Source organism: Cinclus cinclus, chromosome 1 (genome assembly GCF_963662255.1).
Source record: "Cinclus cinclus chromosome 1, bCinCin1.1, whole genome shotgun sequence".
NCBI lineage: Eukaryota > Metazoa > Chordata > Aves > Passeriformes > Cinclidae > Cinclus > Cinclus cinclus.
The window spans coordinates 110,117,765-110,137,392 of NC_085046.1; the positions used below are offsets into that span (position 1 = coordinate 110,117,765).

The 19,628-nt window shown below is 38.8% G+C and overlaps 1 protein-coding gene across 4 annotated transcripts in view; it reads left to right on the forward strand.

Annotated features, from left to right (window-relative positions):
• MAPRE2 (microtubule associated protein RP/EB family member 2) overlaps positions 1-19,628 on the forward strand; it is an 87,373-nt gene that overhangs the window by 46,484 nt on the left and 21,261 nt on the right. For 2 of the 4 annotated variants that reach the window (XM_062488774.1, XM_062488783.1), the window contains 3 exons: positions 3,800-3,927; positions 15,679-15,824; positions 17,764-17,977. In XM_062488774.1, coding sequence (XP_062344758.1) covers positions 3,800-3,927; positions 15,679-15,824; positions 17,764-17,977 — 488 coding nt within the window. Of the gene's footprint in view, positions 1-1,944; positions 1,967-3,795; positions 3,928-15,678; positions 15,825-17,763; positions 17,978-19,628 lie in introns of those variants that run through there. The other 2 variants (XM_062488801.1, XM_062488792.1) reach the window with 2 other exon arrangements.

Consider the following 19,628-nt stretch of genomic DNA (forward strand, 5'->3'; position numbering starts at 1 on the left):
TGTTTCTGAAAAAAAAAAAGTCTCCTTAGGCTTGAAGTAAAACAAGGGAGAGTCCTTTGTGGTTAGGCAGTACTGTAACAGCAAGAGGTTTTTAATGTCCCCCTGTGCCTTCTGAAGTGGGAGGTATGATGTACTATCTTCAGTCTGCTTTCAGTTACTATAGAATCACCTGGCACCTCTATGGAATTCTGAAGATACCAGGTAGATACTGGTTTTCAGGCTTGTGTAAGCCTCATTGCTACCTTATGATTCAGAGCCTTCAGTGGAAACAAGTGGAAGCCTAACGAGTTGAAAATGTAAGTAATATTATTGGAAAGAAGTAGTGTATTACAACATAAAATCAAGTTGTTAGCTACTTGGCTGTTCAGAGTATGGCCTGTGTGTCTCCACCTGTCCAGCTGCTCTCTTGCATCACCATACACATGTTTATTAATGTGTTTTGAAGATGGATCACATGTTTCAAAGTACTTCAGCACTTTGGGAACTCAGTCTTGCAGAAAACCCCAGCCCAGCTGTAGATGTTGAGCACAGAGGTTCTTGACTGTTACTGAGCATGTTAGCTACACTACCTATACCTGCTTGTTCTTTTTTTCCCCCTTCTTTTTTGTTTTGTTTAAGGTCTCTCTGTGTGACAAACAGGATATGTGTGTATCTGAGCACCAAATTAGAACATGCTTACTGAAAAGGAAACCTTTCCCAGCTGAGTTTATTTAGAATGTAACCAGTAGGAGGGTGGGGAACAAGAGATGCAAAGACAGAGTGAACTCTTTCAAGAGAAGCAGCTGTGGAATATTCACATATATGTCAACAAAGCACTTAAGAATGAATGGCAGTGGCATGTTATTGAGTTTTTGAACAGAAATTCTGATTAATTTTACCTTTGCTTACAATTGTGCTCATACACCCTTGTGCGCACTTGTGTACACATTTGAAGCTATTGTCTCTAAAAGCTTGAGCTTGTCTCTCATAAATAGTCCGAACTTTTGTTTGACCCTTAGACCATAATAATTCATTCGCAGATGCAGCATAAGTTGTATTACAGGTATCCTTCAGGGTAGCATTGTAAAACTCAAGGTTATTCATTTACTCACAGTTTCCTGCAGTAGAATTCACCACCCCATGCAATGCAGCAGAGGAAGTCGTTTGCTCCCCTGTGGGTTGCAGAAAGATGGGTATTTCTCTTTGCAGTTGTTTGTGGAAAAAGATGATGAAGGAAGTTCTGCTTCCTTTCTCTGTGTGTGTTTTTTCTTGATCTTTTTAACAAAGTCAACTTTCCCTTTTCACTAGTGGTTGCTGATGGTTTTTCTGAGCTCTGCCTGGCCTCAGAGGCCAGTTAAAATGTTCTTGAAGTAGTGGCAATTACAGATCAGAATAGCTTTATTTCAAATGTCCTCATCTAAATATCTTTAGTTGCTGTAGAATTCAGTGGACTCCTGTACTGAACTGTAAGTTTATTAAACTCACTAGTAATTCTAAGTTAATATTAAATTAATTATTATGCTGTTACTTCAACTGATCTTACATGCAAAATTTATCATGTTAGTTTAATAGTGACAGTGGTAGTATCTGTTAGTTTTTAGCTACATACAAAGCTAAAAATAATAAAACCCATGTGTTTCAAACTTCAGATATCATTGGTATCAAAGAGGTTGTTTGCCTGCTCAGTGCCTTCTGTCCTGATGTTGAAGCTGAACTTTTATGGTTAGCCATTATGGCATAATTTTAAGAGTAAAAGGGCACTCCCTGTTCCTAAAACTTTGTTCCTAGCACTTGATTCAATCCAAGCACTTAGTGCATGCCAAGAGAGCGACCTTTGCTAACTTACAGAGAATACAGGGCTGTGTTCACCAGTGGCTGTGCTGCATGTGAGCCCGCGGGAAGAACAGAGCAGACTGAGCACAGGCTGATTTCTTCTGTGCTCCAGCGCTGCCTGTACAGAAGCAGGCAGGGAGGCAGCCTGGTTCTGAATTAATTTCTGGCAGTGGTCCCCTGACTGTTGGAGCATGAATTTTTCAACCCTGTTTTCTCTTTCTCTCTCTCTTTATTCTTTAATTCCTCATAAAGCAAATATGAGGATTTTAGGTCTTGCATTTTAATGTCAGTAGATGGCAACAACTTGAACAACCTTCTATTTGTGAGATTTGTTTCCTAGAAAATGGCCTGTATTATGAACTTCATAATCATGTAGTCAAATCTATTCTCTGTGTTATGTAGTTATACACTTATGTGTTACTAAGTCAAGTTTTGTGCTGATGGGTTTTTCCCAAGTATTTTACATTTTAGTCTTTGTGTTCCCTGCAGAATTGTCTATTAGGCTTCAAAGGGTTACATCGCTGTAAATTCTCAATGGAAATAATCCATCCAGACCTCAGATCCTACAGAGGAGATCCTGCTGTCTTGCATTGACTGAGAAAGTTGAGGTCCAAAGCTGAGATGGCAGGACTGGCACCAAAGCTAGACAGATAAGTGTTAGCTCCAGGGTGCCACTGGAGACAAAGGAGTGCAGTCCCCAGCAAACCAAGAATAATCGTTCAACTTTGACTCTTTGGTCATTTTGGAGACACCTCATACTTGAATTGCTTCTAGTGGACTTTCTGAAGTCCATTACTCATGAGAGTATTAGTTGCTCTCTCCATGAACTTGATTTTGCTCTTTGAAACTGCTGATGAGATAAACCTGAGTGTGCTCATCTTTTCCCTTTGCAATTCTCGCAACAGAAAGATGAGACTAAGGTAGGAAAACAGGGAGCAAAGTTCAGTATTATGTGTTTCTCTTCTGTGTACCTGGAAACATGATAAAAGCTACTATGAATTGCCAGCTTCCAGGAAGGGACTTCTGGTAACTAGAAGAATCCATCTAAGGTGATGTAGCTGTGAAAACTTCAAGCACAGAGTGCCATTTACCAAGTCCCAGTGAAATGTTATCTGAACACTGTTTGAAACTGTCTGTTCAAGGAGGACTGCTGGCATGACCAGTCAGTGAATGTCTGACTTGATATAAGAGACTCACATTGATTTGTTTAATCTAGACTACCTGGGCATTGGGACAGACACTGAGTGCTGTCTCTAAAGCATTAGGAAATCTGCTCTGGGGAAGAAAAAGCCATTAGGGCTGGAGGATAATGTTGGCAGAAGAACAAATGGGTTTAAGCTGAGAGGAAACCTTCCTAATGTTTGAGAAGAATTGGCTCCATGGCAGCTTTCCAACAGACAGTTGTGGGTGCAAATCTCAGTTACTTTCAGGATATACATTGGTACATTGGTAACAGAGATTATCTGATATTTACTCTGTGACTGAAGGAACTGAATTGATGATCCAAAAGGGCCCTATCCCAGTAAGAAATCAGTATTTCAGTAAGTGGAACAGCTACTTCATAATTTAGAAGTTATCTAAAATTAAATGTTGATTTAGGCAGCCTGATCATCCTGCAGTGGCAAAAAAGTGTCAGATATCAGATCACTGTATTAGTGAAGCAGAATGTGATAAAATCTCAGGCCTCTGATCCTGTCTGTGTATCTTTAGGTCTGATTCTGGTTTATTGGCATGAAGCAGAGTACTGTAGGTTTGTATGCTCTATAAGTTCACAGTGACAGCCAGAGAAATATGTTCATAGATTCCAAGAGCATGTTGAGGAGGTTCATAGAATCAAAGAATAAATATTACACCTCCTTTCTCAATAAATAAGAGAGGGTTTTGAGTTTTCTTCCCCTGTTTTGAACAGGAAGAATATATTCATTTTATTCAGAAAACAATTACCAAAATGTCAAAAATCTTGTTTGTCTCTCTTTTTTTTTCCTAGTTGGGGAATGGCGGTCAACGTGTACTCTACCTCTATAACCCAGGAGACTATGAGCAGACATGACATCATTGCATGGGTTAATGATATATTAGCTTTAAACTACACAAAAGTTGAACAACTCTGTTCAGGTAAGAAAGCACAGTATGCTCTACAAATGTTTATTTTAAAACCACTTTAAAAGTCTGATTTGTTGAAAATAGATAACTTTTAGCTTTGACATAAACCAGTTACTCTGAAAAAAGAGACTAATGTATGTGCACAGGAAGCATTTTTGCATTTGTGTTAATCATGGGAAGATAAGGTACCTTGGGAAAGCATAACAAAGGCAGAGGTGAATGGGACAAATGTAGCAGGAGATACATAGAAGAAATAAAAAGGCTGGCTAAGCAAGCAAAGAATACAGTGATAAATTTCAGTGTTTTAAAGCCTTTTCAAATGGAGAGTGGGCATAACTGAGAAAGAGACAAATAGAGAATCGACACCCCAGATGAACAAAATTCTCCAGCTTCTTTTCCTTCCTGATGAGGTTTCTCAATTCCCTGCTGATTTTTGCAGGAAAAAGGCACAAGCGTGACTGAAGAAAAAACATGGATTTGAGGAAATGAGCCTTTAGCTACTGTGAGAGCTTTAGAACTTTGTCAAAATCTGCCTGTTTATCTTTAAATCTGAGTTATTGTTGTAAGTATATTTGGTAATGAGCCCTGAAAAATGGGTAATAGTTTGAATACTTCAGACATTTTGGTTAATCAGAGTTGCAACTAGAAGGTAGGTGTTAAACAACAGAGTCTGCAGCTAAATGATGGCTAGAAGAGACACAGGAAAAGGCTGATGTTTCACTGTGGATATATATGCTCCTGGGGAATTATTTCTCTCTGATTTTCTACTGTGATTTTTAAATTTGAAGGTGCTTGGTGGAGGAGGAGTTTGTTTGTGATGGAGGAGATCTTACTTAGATTACTACTTCCAGACAACTAACATGCTGTGAATATTTTATGAAGATAAAAATATCTTATGAAGACAGTGCTCAAAGCACATGGAAGAGGAACCACATGACTGTATTTCAGCTATTTCTTGGTCCAAGCAAAATGAATAAATGGGGTCTTATATTCATATATTTGATTTTACCTACCATTCTGGGTGAACTTTTTGTCTCAGAGATGTTCCCTGAAAGACGCAAGTAATCCTTTGAGGTTGATAGTCTTGTAGCCTATTCTTCAAAATTTAAAAAAAAAAAAAAAAAATTTCGGCTGCAGAAGTAGAGTTCCATACTTGCAGCCTTGCACAATGGCCATAAAAATAAAGTTGAAAAAGTACAGAATAAAGTCAATGTAAGCAACTGATATAAACTGAACAACTAAAGACATAGATCATGGGAAATACTTTTTAAAAGTATTATTAAATGTGAAATTGAAGTGTTATCTCTAGCTGTTGTTATATTTACATGTCAGGAAGTTAGCCTAAGTATTTTATTTCAGTATATATAATGACAGAATTCACACAGGGAGTAGCTATACATAGATACAGATAGATACATTTATGCACACACTGAAGAATATAGAAACATAGAAGAAAATGGGCATTTGCATCCCAAAATACCCAGAGTTTGCTATTGTTTGAAACAGGAAGCATAGTAGACAAGTTATTGACTTGTTCCTGTGTAGCTATTTAAATGCTCATAAATAGCTGAAAGGAAGCTTTTGAAGTGAGTTCTCAATCAAGTTAAATGTGTGTGGGCTTACACAAAAAAATCCACCCAACCAAAAAAAAAAAACTAAGACATAAAAAACTTCACCAAAACCCTTTCTGAAAACAGTGGAGAAGTGATCTAAGAGAATGGTGACTAAGCAGAATAAAATGAGTTAAAGTTATGTAAGAAGATCAGATAGAGAAACTTCAGCTGGGTGGAGCAAGGAGGGGAAAAGCATGAGAGCTGTCACAAATCCACTGTCCCATTTCATTTCTCAGCTTCTTATACAACTTTTTCTGTGACCTACAGTGAGGATTTTGGGTCACGCCTCAAGGGAAGATCTGAAAAAGGGTTGTCTCATTACAGCTCTTACTCCATTCTGTATAAATTCAAATATTTTCTTCTCTAGAATTTCCTGGATTTTATTGATTGTTATTGTTACCTGGTGCTTCTACATGCTTGTCTTTAGGGGTTACACATTCCTGTTTTTTACATTCATGTGCTTTAGAAGGGGCTTTAGTAGTTCCTTTTCTAAAGAAGCATTCTAGCACAGTACTTCCTGTGTTCAGGAGGACTTTACTCTCTGAACTGATGAATCTAAACACTGATAGATTATTGCAGACACTGGAGTACAGTAATCTTGGTCTTAAATAGGTCCTTCCCATTTGAGACTGCATAGTCCATTTCCCATGTGCAAGGCATCCATGTGTAGGGATTAAAGACAGATGGACAAACATGTTTGGGAATCTTTTTGCATTTAATACAGGTTTCTGTGTAAACTCAAAGCAATCTATTTAATGTATATATATTTTATTTAGCCTATTTCTGGTGTAGCTTACAAGAGGGAAACTAGGGGAACAGTAGTACAAATGATGAGCCAACTAGCAAGCAGAGCACCAGCAAGAAAGCATGGTATGGAGTGCAATTTGAGAATGGCCAGTCTCATTCATTCTGAACCATTGGCAGCTTTCATGCAGATAAATACTCGTTTCCATAAAATACAAACATTTCTCCAGGACTTCAAAAGGAAGGAATATGTGGGAAACTCTTTACAGCTATGAAGCATTTCACAGCATTAACAGGGATATGCAGAGCTGCTGTAACTGAATTTTTATAACCTACTGTAAAATTGTATGGACATTTTCTTCTTTTTTTAGGAAAAAAGCATTAAGATTAGTCATGCTGTTTTATGACTATTCAGTTCTTGTTCATTTTTGTTAATAAGGAGCAATCAAAATACCAGAAAAAGCTAAATGCGAGGCCAAAAAAAGTGGGAGAGGGAAAGCAGAGGGGATGTTATATCTGAATTAAAAGCCCAAAGGAGTTACTTTTAGGAGGTAGGAGCAGCCTAGATATAGTGTTTGCTTGTGTTCAGCCCTGGCTGTGAAACCTCACAGGTGCCCACATTTTGCAGCCAACCTAGCAATATTTTTTTACATTCGGTGCTTAAGCAAGAAGGAATAATGTGACATTCTGCCATTACTAAAGGCTTTATTCAGAGCATATCTGAAGCTTAATGTGACAGTAGTTGCAATGACAGAAAATGCAATCAGACCTCCTTTTCCTCCTTGTTGTGGAGAAGTAGCTTTGATAATACACATACTGCAGCAATAACAGCCTGTTTCTCAGTTTCCACTTAGAGGAACAGAGCTGCTAGGATGAGAAGCAGCAAAGGAAGAAGCTGGCTTACTCATAAAGTATTTGTATTCTTTGGGAATCTTAGATGTCTTTTTTTTGTCTCTGCTAAGTAGGCCAAGCAAAGTGCAGTGTCCCCTGAGCTTTCCGAATGCCTGCTGTGGTGTGATATGCCAAGAAAGTCAGGTTATGGATGGGTGCAGCCCTGGAGAGCTCTAATTCAGTCTGCAGCTCCTCTGGTAATTTAGTTTTGACAACTGAACAGGGAAAATCTCTCTAAGCATCTCAATACAATTATTTTTGCTTTAGACACATATCATATTGTCAGTTTTTGGACTCTGGGTTTGATTTCCTGCAAAGTTGTTTCACCTGAACATGAAGTTTATAAACCACGGTTTTAATAGAAGCCATAGTGCATTCCCTTTAGATTGGCATTGGAGAGAGCGATTAGTTTGATACATCAATGAAATATAATAGAGAACAATTGAGAGGATGTAATGTCATGGATCCCATGTGCAAAACCCATAGGTATGGGGAAACAGGAGTTCCATATGAAGTATGATATCAGTTGTTTCTTAGGAGTCATGCTATTTTTTTTTAAGGAATACACAGTGGCTTCTTAGAAAGAATTCTGACTAAGCAGCTTGTAACTGAATTTTCTTTACTAAGGCTGTTTTTTATCTCTAAGGAATACCAAATGTATATGTTGCAAGGGTTTTCATGACTATTAGAGTGTTACATGAGAGTATATTCAAAATAAGAGCCGGGCAGGAGACTATAGAAGACTTGCATATGAATTAAAAAGAAACAACACAATGTCTACAAGCTATATAATATCAAGGAAATGGAAAATGGATAAAAAGGAAAATGTGGCCTGGAGCCAGGTATAATTTTTGACTCAGCTATGCTTCTGCAATCCTATGAGATTAAGGAGATATAGATGCTCCCCACTTTGTGCATTTGAAAATTCTCAGTAGAATTATAAACTTGTAAATGCAATTGCACCCCCAGTGCATACAGACATTCTGTCTTTGAGGATTTGTACGCAAGGATCAGGGGTTGAATGCAGGGTTGTTTTTTTCCTTGCTTTTAATAAATGGCCATATCATAAAGAAAACATGTAGTTTGGCATTTTCAAATTTTACACTGTGATGATTTCTCTACAGATGCCTTGAGTGTTGCCAGAGGGAATTTCTCATGTGGTGACTTCTGTACCCTAATCTCAGTTGGTGTTCCTGGCTGTGGAAATACGTAGTCCCTTTATATATACATCTTGTTGGCACTCTGCTGCCCTGGTGTCTGAGGAGAGCAGGCAGTGTGACAATAGGGCAGGTGTCATTCTCTGTTTGACTTTGTGTCACCTCTCTGTCTTGGGATTTGGAGAAAAACTTTACTGCAGCCTCTGTGGGTGTAGGATTTGTGTTTCCATGTCTCAGAAGGTGTGTTTTGTTCAATGTCTATATTAACCTATAACTTCCTACATGCTTATTACTAAAATCTGCATTATAGGACCCTGTTGGAGCATTTGGTGCCAGCATTCCTCTGCAGCCCAATGTGGCTGAGAAGCCAAAGCATGCTTCCACAGTGGTGGTTTTGGTTTTTTCCCTGTTGGCAACCTCGTAGAGGTTGGGTCTCTTGCTCAAATGGGGAACATGATTAAAACATGGCTTGATCCCATTTGCACTCTGTAACCGAGGCATGTTTCAAGGAGCTGGCATGTTGTCCTGAGGTCATGCAACACAGACCATACTCGGTGTCAATGACTCTCTAATGTCTTCCATATGATATTTAGGATTAGAGGGATACAATGAATGTTAATGATCGGATTTAAATCATTTCCAAAACTTTGAGGAAGCTTGCAAAGCAGTATCGTGAGATTCCCAGCCAATAATTTATTTTTTTTAAATTGTCACTCATTAAGAATTCAGGAGGAATAGAACCAAACAAGGTTTTTACTTTTTAAAAATAATTATTTAATTACTCATAGCACTCACTTGCAGTCAGTTGCTTGATTTCCCTCTGGTTTAAAGAGCTTGTTAGATTTTGTGTGGTACTTTTTTTAGGCATGATGAGTTATGCAGCTATTTTAAGTTAAATGGGAACTGTGTTTTCTGAAATTGTTCTGATCTTCCCATTTAAAAATTAATGAATTCCAAAATAAATTATTGCCAAAAATTTAAGTATTAAAAACTCTGCCGTCTATAATTTATGAGTAGCTTAATGATTTACATATTTAAGAGAAAGAGAATACAAGTCAACATAGGGGAAAGCTCCCTCCATTTGTAAAAATTATCAGGGAATATTCTGGATTATGTCACACGCATGCCCTATCTGTGTGAAGCAGGACTTTTGGAAGCAGGTGTTATTTAGGTGCACATGTCTCAGGGGCTGTTGTTAAGGCTGGTTAGAGGTACATAGTTCTTTTAGGCTGTTTCCTGTGGTGGCAGCACTGCTTTTGGGAGCTCCCATCTGTATGCAGGCAATCACCCTGCCCTCTTTGAGGCAGCTGTGCCCTGTGCACAGGGCTCACATGCAACTGTAAGCAGGAGGGCAGGGCTGCACTCTAATCTGCATCACTTTTAGGGCTTTTGAAGTCCCCTCCCAGGACTGTTGCTGGGTGAAGCTAGGCCAGAGTGGCTTCACTGATGTACAGCCCCATAAAAGCTTGTTTCTCTACAACTAAGTAGGTGGTAAATGGATGTGTTCTTGAACATCCACTGGGAAATGGAATGGAACTTCTTAAATCATGGTGGACGTGTGGGGGAGGATGCGTTGACTGGAGAAATAAAATTATGTTGACCTACGTACTAAGTCATATAGGTGCTGCTGGAAATGCAAATGCAAATTTGAAGACTGTGGTCTCCCCAGTGGAGCACTCAAGATAAAGTGTTCTGTTTCTTAAACATATGGTGTATGTAGCACAGCATGCTATTGGACATGGAATCACAGAATAATTTATGTTGGAAAGAACTGTAAAGATCATGGAGTCCAACAGCCAAGACCACCACTAAACCATGCCACTAAGAGCCACATCTGCATGACTTTTAAATACCTCCAAGGCATGGTGAGTCCACCACTTCCCTGGGCAGCCTGTTCCAATGCTTGACAGCCCTCTCTGGGAAGAAATGTTTTCTAGTACCCCACCTAAACCTCCTCTGGCACAACTTGAAGCTGTTTCCTTTTGTTCTATTGCTTGTTGCTTGGGAGAAGAGACTGACCCCCACCTGGCTACAGTCTTCTTTCAGGTAGCTGTTGACAGCAAGAAGGGTCCCCTGCAAGCCTCATTTTCTCCTGGCTAAATAACCCCAGCTCCAGCAGCTGCTCCTCCGTAAGAGTTGTGCTCCAGACCCTTCAAAAATAATAATAAAAAAAAATAAAAAAAACTTTGAATCCATAACAGAACACCCATATTTGAAATCTAAATGGAAATCTATACTCTGATATCGGAGTTGAAAACCAAAACATCGCTGCTGAGAAAGCCTAAGGTAAAAGACCAGCCCTTAGTGCTGCTGTACTGTAAATAGTTATTGCTAGCATTTGTGGGTTTTCCTCTCCCTTTCTTATCAAAACTATTAAGTCACATGTGCTTCTTGCAAAGTCACTGCTTATTTTCATTGTTGCTGTTGTCCCAGCAGCAGAAATGTGGGGTGTATGCAGTGAAATTTCCATCTGTAAGCAGCCATAGTGAGCTGAAGTACTGATGACTAATTCATACACAAATCATCCTGTATTTTCCAAATGCACGATCAGGTGGTTGCAGCTTTGGAGGGAATTAACAATTTGAAGGAGTTTGTATCTAACATGACTGGATATGGGTTTTTGTTTTCTCTAAATATTTCATTAAAACAAACCAACTAATTTTGTTACAGAAAAGGTGCAGTCAGCCTTTTTGCCAAATGGAAGTTTTTAAGAACTGAGTGAATGAAAATCAAACTGAGACCTGGTTAAAAGGTTTAAACTTGATTTCTATGCAGTTTTAGAACAAAGCCAATAGTAAACATGCATACCAAATTTCTAGTGTAGAACTTAGCTCTGTTTGCTGTGATTTGGGTATCAGAATTAAAAGAAATCAGCCCTGCCCCAGCAAGGCCCTGTCTTTTAACAGGCCCTTTGTTTTCCATGTTGGCTGGTGTGGTTTTATAGGTTTTTCTGGTATCTTGCTCCCACGCACTGCAGGGATTCAGGGAGGAACAGTGAGGGATAGTCTTTTGACATTAGATGTGAAGGATTGACCTAATTTGAGCAGGGCACACACATACTGGCAATACCTGCTTATATTTATAGTGTTTCTACTAAATGTTTTATTAGCATAATAAGTTCTAACTATAGTATATTAAAATCGCCTAGTTTGAAAATAAAGTTTTCCTTTTAATTTATAAATATATTAACATCAATGCTAAAGAAAACCAGGTGTCTAATCTTGGTTTCAGATCTCTCATCTGAAATCCAGGAAGTTTACTGAGTGGTAAAAAACTGGTTGCAAACAGGATTCCCTTGTCTTCATGGTTACCTCCTTTAATTTCCATTTGATTTAAATAGTCAGGAGCAGAAGTATTTTTGATAATCAAGAAAATACTATTTTGCATTTGTGGATTCATCAGCCTCCAGATGGTGAAGGAAAGGAGAAAAACTGAAAATCTCTACTGATGCAGAATGCATATGCTTATGCTTCAGAGCAAGCCAAGTGAACATGGACAGTCTGGAAAAGAAACCCAGAAGCAGGGAAGAAGACATACAGGACAAAAGCTAGAATTAGTTCAGCATTGGTTACTGCAAGGGACTAATGAAAGATTGTCTGTAACTCTGAAAATTATGTAAGAGAAACAGCATATTTATAATGCTGTTACATATATATATATATATATAAATAATGCTGTTTTATAAACTTGGTAGTAATTTTCATCTTTACCACAGCACGTGGCAAAATCCTTGAATTGTAATAGCTTTAAATAACCACCTTTTCAATTCTGAGTTTATTCTCTTGTGTCTGAATTCTGCCCTGGCATCCCCATCCCTCCTCTGGCAGCTGCTTGCCCAGCCTGTTGGATGCAATGCCCTCCCTCCCCTCCCTGTCTGCCCTGCCCCAAGCCTGGGATGCCCAGGAAACACCTGCAAAGCCCTAATGCTGCTGGGCTCTTTCTGCTCACTAGTGGGGATAAAAATAGCAGCTGCTGGGGGTGATTTCAGTACAGCCACATTTGCAGGCTCATTTCAGGGTCTGAATATCTCCTGTGACTAATGGCTGCATCAATATTCTAGATCAAAACACAAAAGGATTTTTAGCCAGTGATTCTAAATTGCTTGTTAGCTAATGAAGGATTAGAGGTTTTTAACATTGATCCCTCTTCTCCAGTGCCACCAGCTGTACTTTTCATCTTTCAGTTGAGTAGATGTCAAATTATTTCTTTTTTGTATATGTGTATGTGCATGTTTATGCATCAAAGTTTTTCAGTCAGAGAGATAAAGTTATTGTGAGAGCTATTCTGGTAGTGTGTTTTCAGGTTTCCTGTACACATTTGATAAAATTTAGGTTTGGAGGGAATTTTTGGTTGGTTTTTTGGGAGTGTGGGGGGATTGTTGAGGGTTTTTTGTTTGCTTGTTTTCCAGGAAACATAGGGAAGTATTTAATACCAAATAAAATACAGTAGCATAAAAATTATTTTGTTTGTGTAAATTATGCAAGAGGTATGTCACAAGCCATAATGCCATTATCTCTATTATTGTTTTCTTTGTGTTCCATTAAAAAGATTCCTTTCTCATGCACCTGCATTGAAGCATCAGTTGTGTAGTACATTGGGTAGGCTAAAGTGCTGTCCCATATGCAGAGGACCACACGGATATGCTGTGGCTGTAAGGTAGAGGCACTGCAGTCTCACATCACTTAAGTAGGGCTGCCTCCAGGAAATCTCAGCCATGGGCAGTTTAGACAGTAGTGTCCCTATTCTGTTGTGCTGGTGTTTCCCATTTAAATGTAATCTGACAGCTACAGGCTTTAGGGGGTAAAATTTTAAATTATAAATCAACACCTGTATAATATTAAATACATACATAACCTTGATGTTGTCCCAGTTGACTAATGATATTTTTACTTTCTCCTGTTGGTGTGGTAGGAAAGTCCCTGGCTTTTTGGATTCGGGAGGAATTGCCTCTCTTTGTAGTTCAAGGTTTAGTTCAATCCATGTTTGTTTGTTGCCTCTGTACTTCAGGAAGGAGTATTTTAATGAACTGTATTTGCCAGTGCAATAAAATCCTCCTGCTGGGGAGACAGCCCAGCAGCCTCTCTAGTGCTGTGTCAGAGAACAGGTCTGTGCTGCCATGTGGATGCAGTCCAGTGTTTTCTGCCCTCGAGTGCTGTGCAGACCCAGGACCACCTCCTGGCTGGCAAAGGCACAGAAACAACTGCCAGCAGAGAAAACACAAGGAAATACCCTAACTAGAGAGAGACTATCTAAAGGCATGCGGAAGGAATTTGCATTACCAGCAGAAGGAGAAAAATCTCATGTGAACACTTTGGGTTTCTAGTTTTCTAAAAGGATCTAGATGAAAGGTTGTGCAGTGCATTTTTAGGGCCTCCAGGCAATTACTTAGATATCAGAGTAAAGCTTATAATTGGGGTATGGGGAGGATGAAAGGACAGAGTTAGGAACAAATTCAATTTATAACATTAAATGGTTGCATAATAATCCTTTTGCATTAAATTAAACAATAATAAGTGTACTCAGGCTACTCAATCTGTATATCTATGCTTTTAACTGTAATATAGTTTTCCATTGCCATGTATTTACAAGTTCTCTTGCTAAGGATGAGTTTTGAATAAATAATTGAGTTTATAAAGTTTTCTGTAAGAAGATGCAAATTTGTCATCTGATGCTTGAAACTTGCTAGAAGGCGTCTTTCCCTTTAGGGAATATTTTACTTTGATTCCTAATCATATCAAGACCATTACAAACAGCTAAGCACAAGGTGTCCTTGGAAAATTAGGTTTTTTAATGACCATTTTCCTCACAAAGCTAGGCAACGTGAACAGATTCGTTTTTTAAATGGCATTTTGCTGGTTTTCAGCACTAAAGCTGGATCTTAGTAAGTCCTTTAGCAAAATTTTTGTTTGTGTTTCAGAGAACATTTTTGGACTCTTTTCTTAAACTCTTCTTCTGTTTGGGAAGTGATGATCTTGGTAACCCTTCTTATGATGGCTGACTGGATGCAGAGAATGAAAACCATCTCATGCATAAAGTTGGTCCTGTCAAAACATATGCATACCATGGAGAAAAATTACTTAAAGTTCAAGTTATTGTTGACTCTTCTGTAAAACTGGGCAAGTCAGGTGTCTGCTTTGTTACTTTGGTTTCTCTGTGAACACTCAGAAACATTTGTGATTAAAAATCGTTGTTGATAGTGGGCTGAACTGTTAGGTGAGATGTGGACACTTCTTTGTCAAAGGATGTGCACTAAAAACACAGGAGTCTTTTTTGTGGAAGTAAAATTGAACTTGTCAGCTTAATGGGGCAATCACTTCCCTGCCCTGATGCTCAAGCACAGGGGCTGCACCCTCTACAGTCCTCTGTGGACATCACTGAATCTTTGTCCAGTATAAAGCATTTTGTAGAAAAATCTTCTGAAGAAGGAAGAAAATAGCTTTTTCTCTGATTTCCTTAAACATTTTCATCTTGATTTCTAAACATTTGAGTGTGTCAACAGTAAAGGCTTTACAAATGACAGTGGCACGATGCTGTAGGAGGAAGCTCCCTGCATACAAGAAATGCTGTCTCTATTAGCTGGCCTCAGGATACTGGTTAGAAATTTTTCCATGTATTTCCTTCTTTGTTCTGGATTAGTTATACATGCACACACCTATGGTCTGTGTAACTTCAGAAGCTCTCAAAAGTTGAACTTAGAACCTGATTGTTTTGAGTGAGACGTAAAGCTGTGAGCCCAGCTTTGAAAACTGTTGTGGACTATGCTGAAGTCTGCTTATTTAAATGCTTTTCTCAGGAAATTAAAATCAGTAAGGATGTTCTTTGCAGAGAGGTGGGAACTGACTAGTGTGTTTTAACAAGCTGGAGCCTTTAAATTAATTTTTTTTAGATATGGTTTGATATAATCTTAAATAATTACACTGGACTTGCTTGGCATTTGGGTACAAGGACCAGAAGAAAGATGATCCTGGCTTGTTTGAATTCAGGGGACTGTGGGGATTGAAGAAGCTCATTAAGAGATTTTCATTTTCACTGTTACCTTCTCATAGTATGGACAGTCCTGCTGTGTATAGGGACTTCAAGAGCCTGCATTTCATTTTGCATTAGTCGAGGTGATTCCTCGGGTGCTGCACAACATCACACTGTGGGTCCAGACTGAGTGGAAACGAACCCCTTGAGAGTGTCACTGCTCAGTGCACATTAGATAAGCAGGTCTTGGGTGCGTAGTGTTAGGCTGAATTACAGTAGGGGCTTATTCAGCACTGTTGCTTTCTGCTCATGCTTTCTGCTAATGACATTAAGCACCATTTGGTCTTAGCTGGGTGCATCTGGATTAACGTCAATGCATTCTCTTGTTGTAGGAGCAGCTTACTGCCAGTTCATGGACATGTTGTTCCCAGGGTGCATTAGCTTGAAGAAAGTAAAGTTCCAAGCAAAGCTGGAGCACGAGTACATTCACAACTTCAAACTTCTGCAGGCGTCATTTAAAAGAATGAATGTGGATAAGGTAGGCATTCTATATTGGTATTTTGATCACTGCATGTTTCAAAAGTTACATAAATTGTGTAAAATTAATAAATAGGGGAAACAAACTTCAAAATACTTGAAAATGCACTTTTTCAACTTTTGGATGGAGAATTGGAATTGCAAGTGGTGTATGTTGATGTTCTTAACCTTTCATCATCTGAAAAGGATATTTGGGCATAAAGGAAGTTTGGCATTTGGCTCCATTTAGGTACAAATTGAGAATTGAGTCCACATGTCTGCTGAGGAGCTGTGCCATCTAGCTCGTTATATTTTAATATCAGAGACACTTTGAAAAAACCAACCATGTGTTGGAAATTGCTTGTCATCAGTGAATCTTAATTTTTTGATAAGTAGAATTATTGATGGCCTGAATGTCCAACAAAACACCTTGAAAATATAACGTTATTATAAGTATTCCATGTTTCTTTGTCCAAAGCAGGGTTTTAGGAATTTAAATTATTCAAAATCTGGAATAATTTACCCAGTGATTCAATACATTGGGTAGCACATATGATCTTATAAAGTTAAGAATGGAAGCCTCTGAGAAAATGCTTGTTCAGTCTTGAGGTATTTGGTTTATGCTTGAATGTGAGAGTTTAACAGACTTACCAATATAAATTTTTGTATTGATAAAAATGAATAATGGAAGTTATGTCATGGTGCTTATAGTTTTACACTGATGCACTTTAAGGTTCTGCCCTGGCTTTTAGTGTTGCCTTATTCTGAAATTTAAACAGTCATAACAGAGAGTCTCTTAAGACTTCTATGAAGCACTGGAGAACCCTCATTGTTTCATTAAATGTTATGGATCCTTCTCTTTACAGTGTGATTTGCTAGTGAAACCTTGGGGAGACTAATGCAGTGAACATTGTCAATTTTCCTCTCAATTTTTAGAGAGCGAATTTACCATGCCTTTTTAATGTAGAGTTAAGGTACAAATGGAACAACCTGAAAAGACATGCAGAACGCAATGTCACTTTTTGCAGAAGCATCATGGATTTATAAAATGCTATACAGTTAGCTTAATCCTGAAGAAGAAACGAAAGCCCTTTTCCAGCTGAAAATTCATAACATTCAAGAGGCATTAAGGTCCACCTAACTTGGCTGTTTAATCAGCAGCATGAATTAAGCAATGCAGGACCCCTCTTTGCAGTTGCAGTCCCTGTCTGCCCATAGTGTCTAGAAGCCTTGAATACTGTAATGCTGGCTGAAGACACCTTTTGGAGGTTTCATGTCTGTGAAAAAGATATTGATATGGAGACATCCTCATAGCCTTTCCTTTGTTTTACTAGAACTTTATAAGGCGTTTAAGTCAACAAATGCATGTCCACAAACTGTTCTATGTATAGCTATATATGGAACAGAAAAAATTACATGGTTAAAACCTCAGGGTTGACTCATATGATGACTATGTGTTAGTGCTACCAAAATGTAGGTTGGTTTGAACTTTAGCATGTCTTGGAAAAGCTGCTGGGTTTTGTAGTTCAAACAGTAGGACAGAGAGCAAGAAACATCTGTCTGGAGTTTTTGAAGAATTGTTTGTAGTTCATCAAACTGTACCATATCCATTAAAAACAGAAATCCCTACTTGGCTGACTATAGTGTTACTCCCAGAACAGTGTCATTCATCATGGGATATACCCATGGGATGTAAGGGAGTACCTCTGTGGAACAAAAGCTATAAAGCCTTACATAAACCTACTGTATGGCTACTTCAGAGGCTGGGTCTCATTGGGTTTCATTTTCATTTTTTAAGAGCACTTGCAAATTGACCCTTTCTTCTAGGGACAAATCAATGGCAGAGGTTTATTTGCTGATGCAATTAGTAGACTGCTTTTTTTCAAATAAGTGTGTATATATAATTTTTGTATTTATAAACAGCAGTGATGTCATATTGGATATTAATATCTACCTTTTAGGTAATTCCTGTGGAAAAACTGGTCAAAGGGCGCTTCCAAGACAACTTAGATTTCATTCAATGGTTTAAGAAGTTCTTTGATGCTAACTATGATGGGAAAGAGTATGATCCTGTGGAAGCTCGACAAGGCCAAGATGCTCTTCCTCCCCCAGATCCTGGTGAACAGATCTTTAACCTGCCCAAAAAGTCTCACCATGCAAACTCTCCAACTGCAGGTATTTGGCATCTTAAAGAATTCCATTTCTATCTCTGAGGACCATTATGAACTGTGGTCCACTTTACTTAAATACTAGTTTAAAATTATTTCCTTGGGTGGTTGTGCCATTCTTTTACCTCATCATAGGCTTAGCATCTTGAGACAGCAGAAAGTTAACATCTTGTGTGCTCCAGTTTGGCCCAGCCCTACTGAGCATAGGGTCTCCTTCACTTCTCCTTCACTCCCTCCATGTAAGTGACATGGACTCTGGTAATGTCTGGTGGTGGAGGCAAAGGCTTTTAACCATCTTGCTGCTGAATGTGGTATGTGCAAGTGTATTCAAGAGCATTGAATGGAGTGTGCTCCTCTTTCACACCTCCACCTTTATAGGAAATTGCTTGCAGAGGCTGATTTATTTTTTAATTTTTATGGTGAGTAAAATGTTTCCAAATCTTAATTGCTGACCAGAAGAAGAAAAATTAAGTTATTTTTGGTTTTATGTGTGCTTATTGTTTGGGTATGCTAGTCCTCCTAACTGAAAAACATATAGCTTTTGGTCTTTCACAAAGATGGCTCAGTCTTCTAATATTTTCTGTTTTGTGCTTGTATTGGGTTTTGCTACAATAGAGAGAACTTTTCAAAGGAGATTGGTGCTAAATTTTTAATTCAAAACCAAACCAGTGTTAATAAGGCATGCATGTTTTAATTATTGCTAATCAGTGCTTACACAGAGTCCAGGATTTTTCACTTTCTCACACTGTCGTGCCAGCAAGCAGGCTGGGGGTGCTCAAGAAATTTGGAGGGGACACAGCCAGGACAACTGACCCCAATAGACTGAACAGATAATCCATACTACATGGCATCATGCTTAGCCAGAAAAGCTGGAGAAATAAGCAGAAGGGTGGGGAGGGATGTTCAGAGTTAAAGCATTTGTCTTGCTGAATCACCATTATGGGTGATGGAGGCTGGCTTTCCTGGAGATGGGTTAATTCCTGCCTGCCTGTGGGATGTGGTGAATGAATTGTTTGCATGGCTTTTGTTTTGCCTATTAAAGTGTCTTTTTCTCAACCCATGAGTTTACTCACTTTTCCCCTTCTGAGTTTCTCCCCCATCTCACTTCAGGGGACAGTGAGTGATCAGCTCTGGGAGCTCAGCTGCCTGCTGGGGTTAAACCACAGCACTGTTTCTGGAACAGTCCAAAGGACTAAACCTGATCTTTGGTGTTTATGTAATGTGGATATGACTAGTCACTAAGCAGATGCTGGTTTTGTTAACTGAGAATTAAGTGAACAGGAGAGCAGCTAACATTTAAGAAAGAAAATAGTCACTAAAAAGTGTTACTGGACATAGGTTTGTGCATATGGAAATACACATGCACACACACCTAATTCCTTGATTGGTTTGTCCTGGGTTTATGCTAACCCATTACTCAAATAAGGATTAATATTCAGTTGATTTTAAATCTGTGACCTGTCCTCTCATGGGCTCGGATATGCACCAGTACTCACAAAAGCAGGAGCAGGTGTGAAGCATGAAGCACCCTCACTTTTAGGCTGCCTTGTGCTCTGGAATCCTACCCAGATTTCAGTGCTCTGCTCTGATCACTTCTGACGTCAGAGTGGGGCATACTTGGCCAGCTGCCTTCAGCTCATTAGTGCTTCCAGGAAACA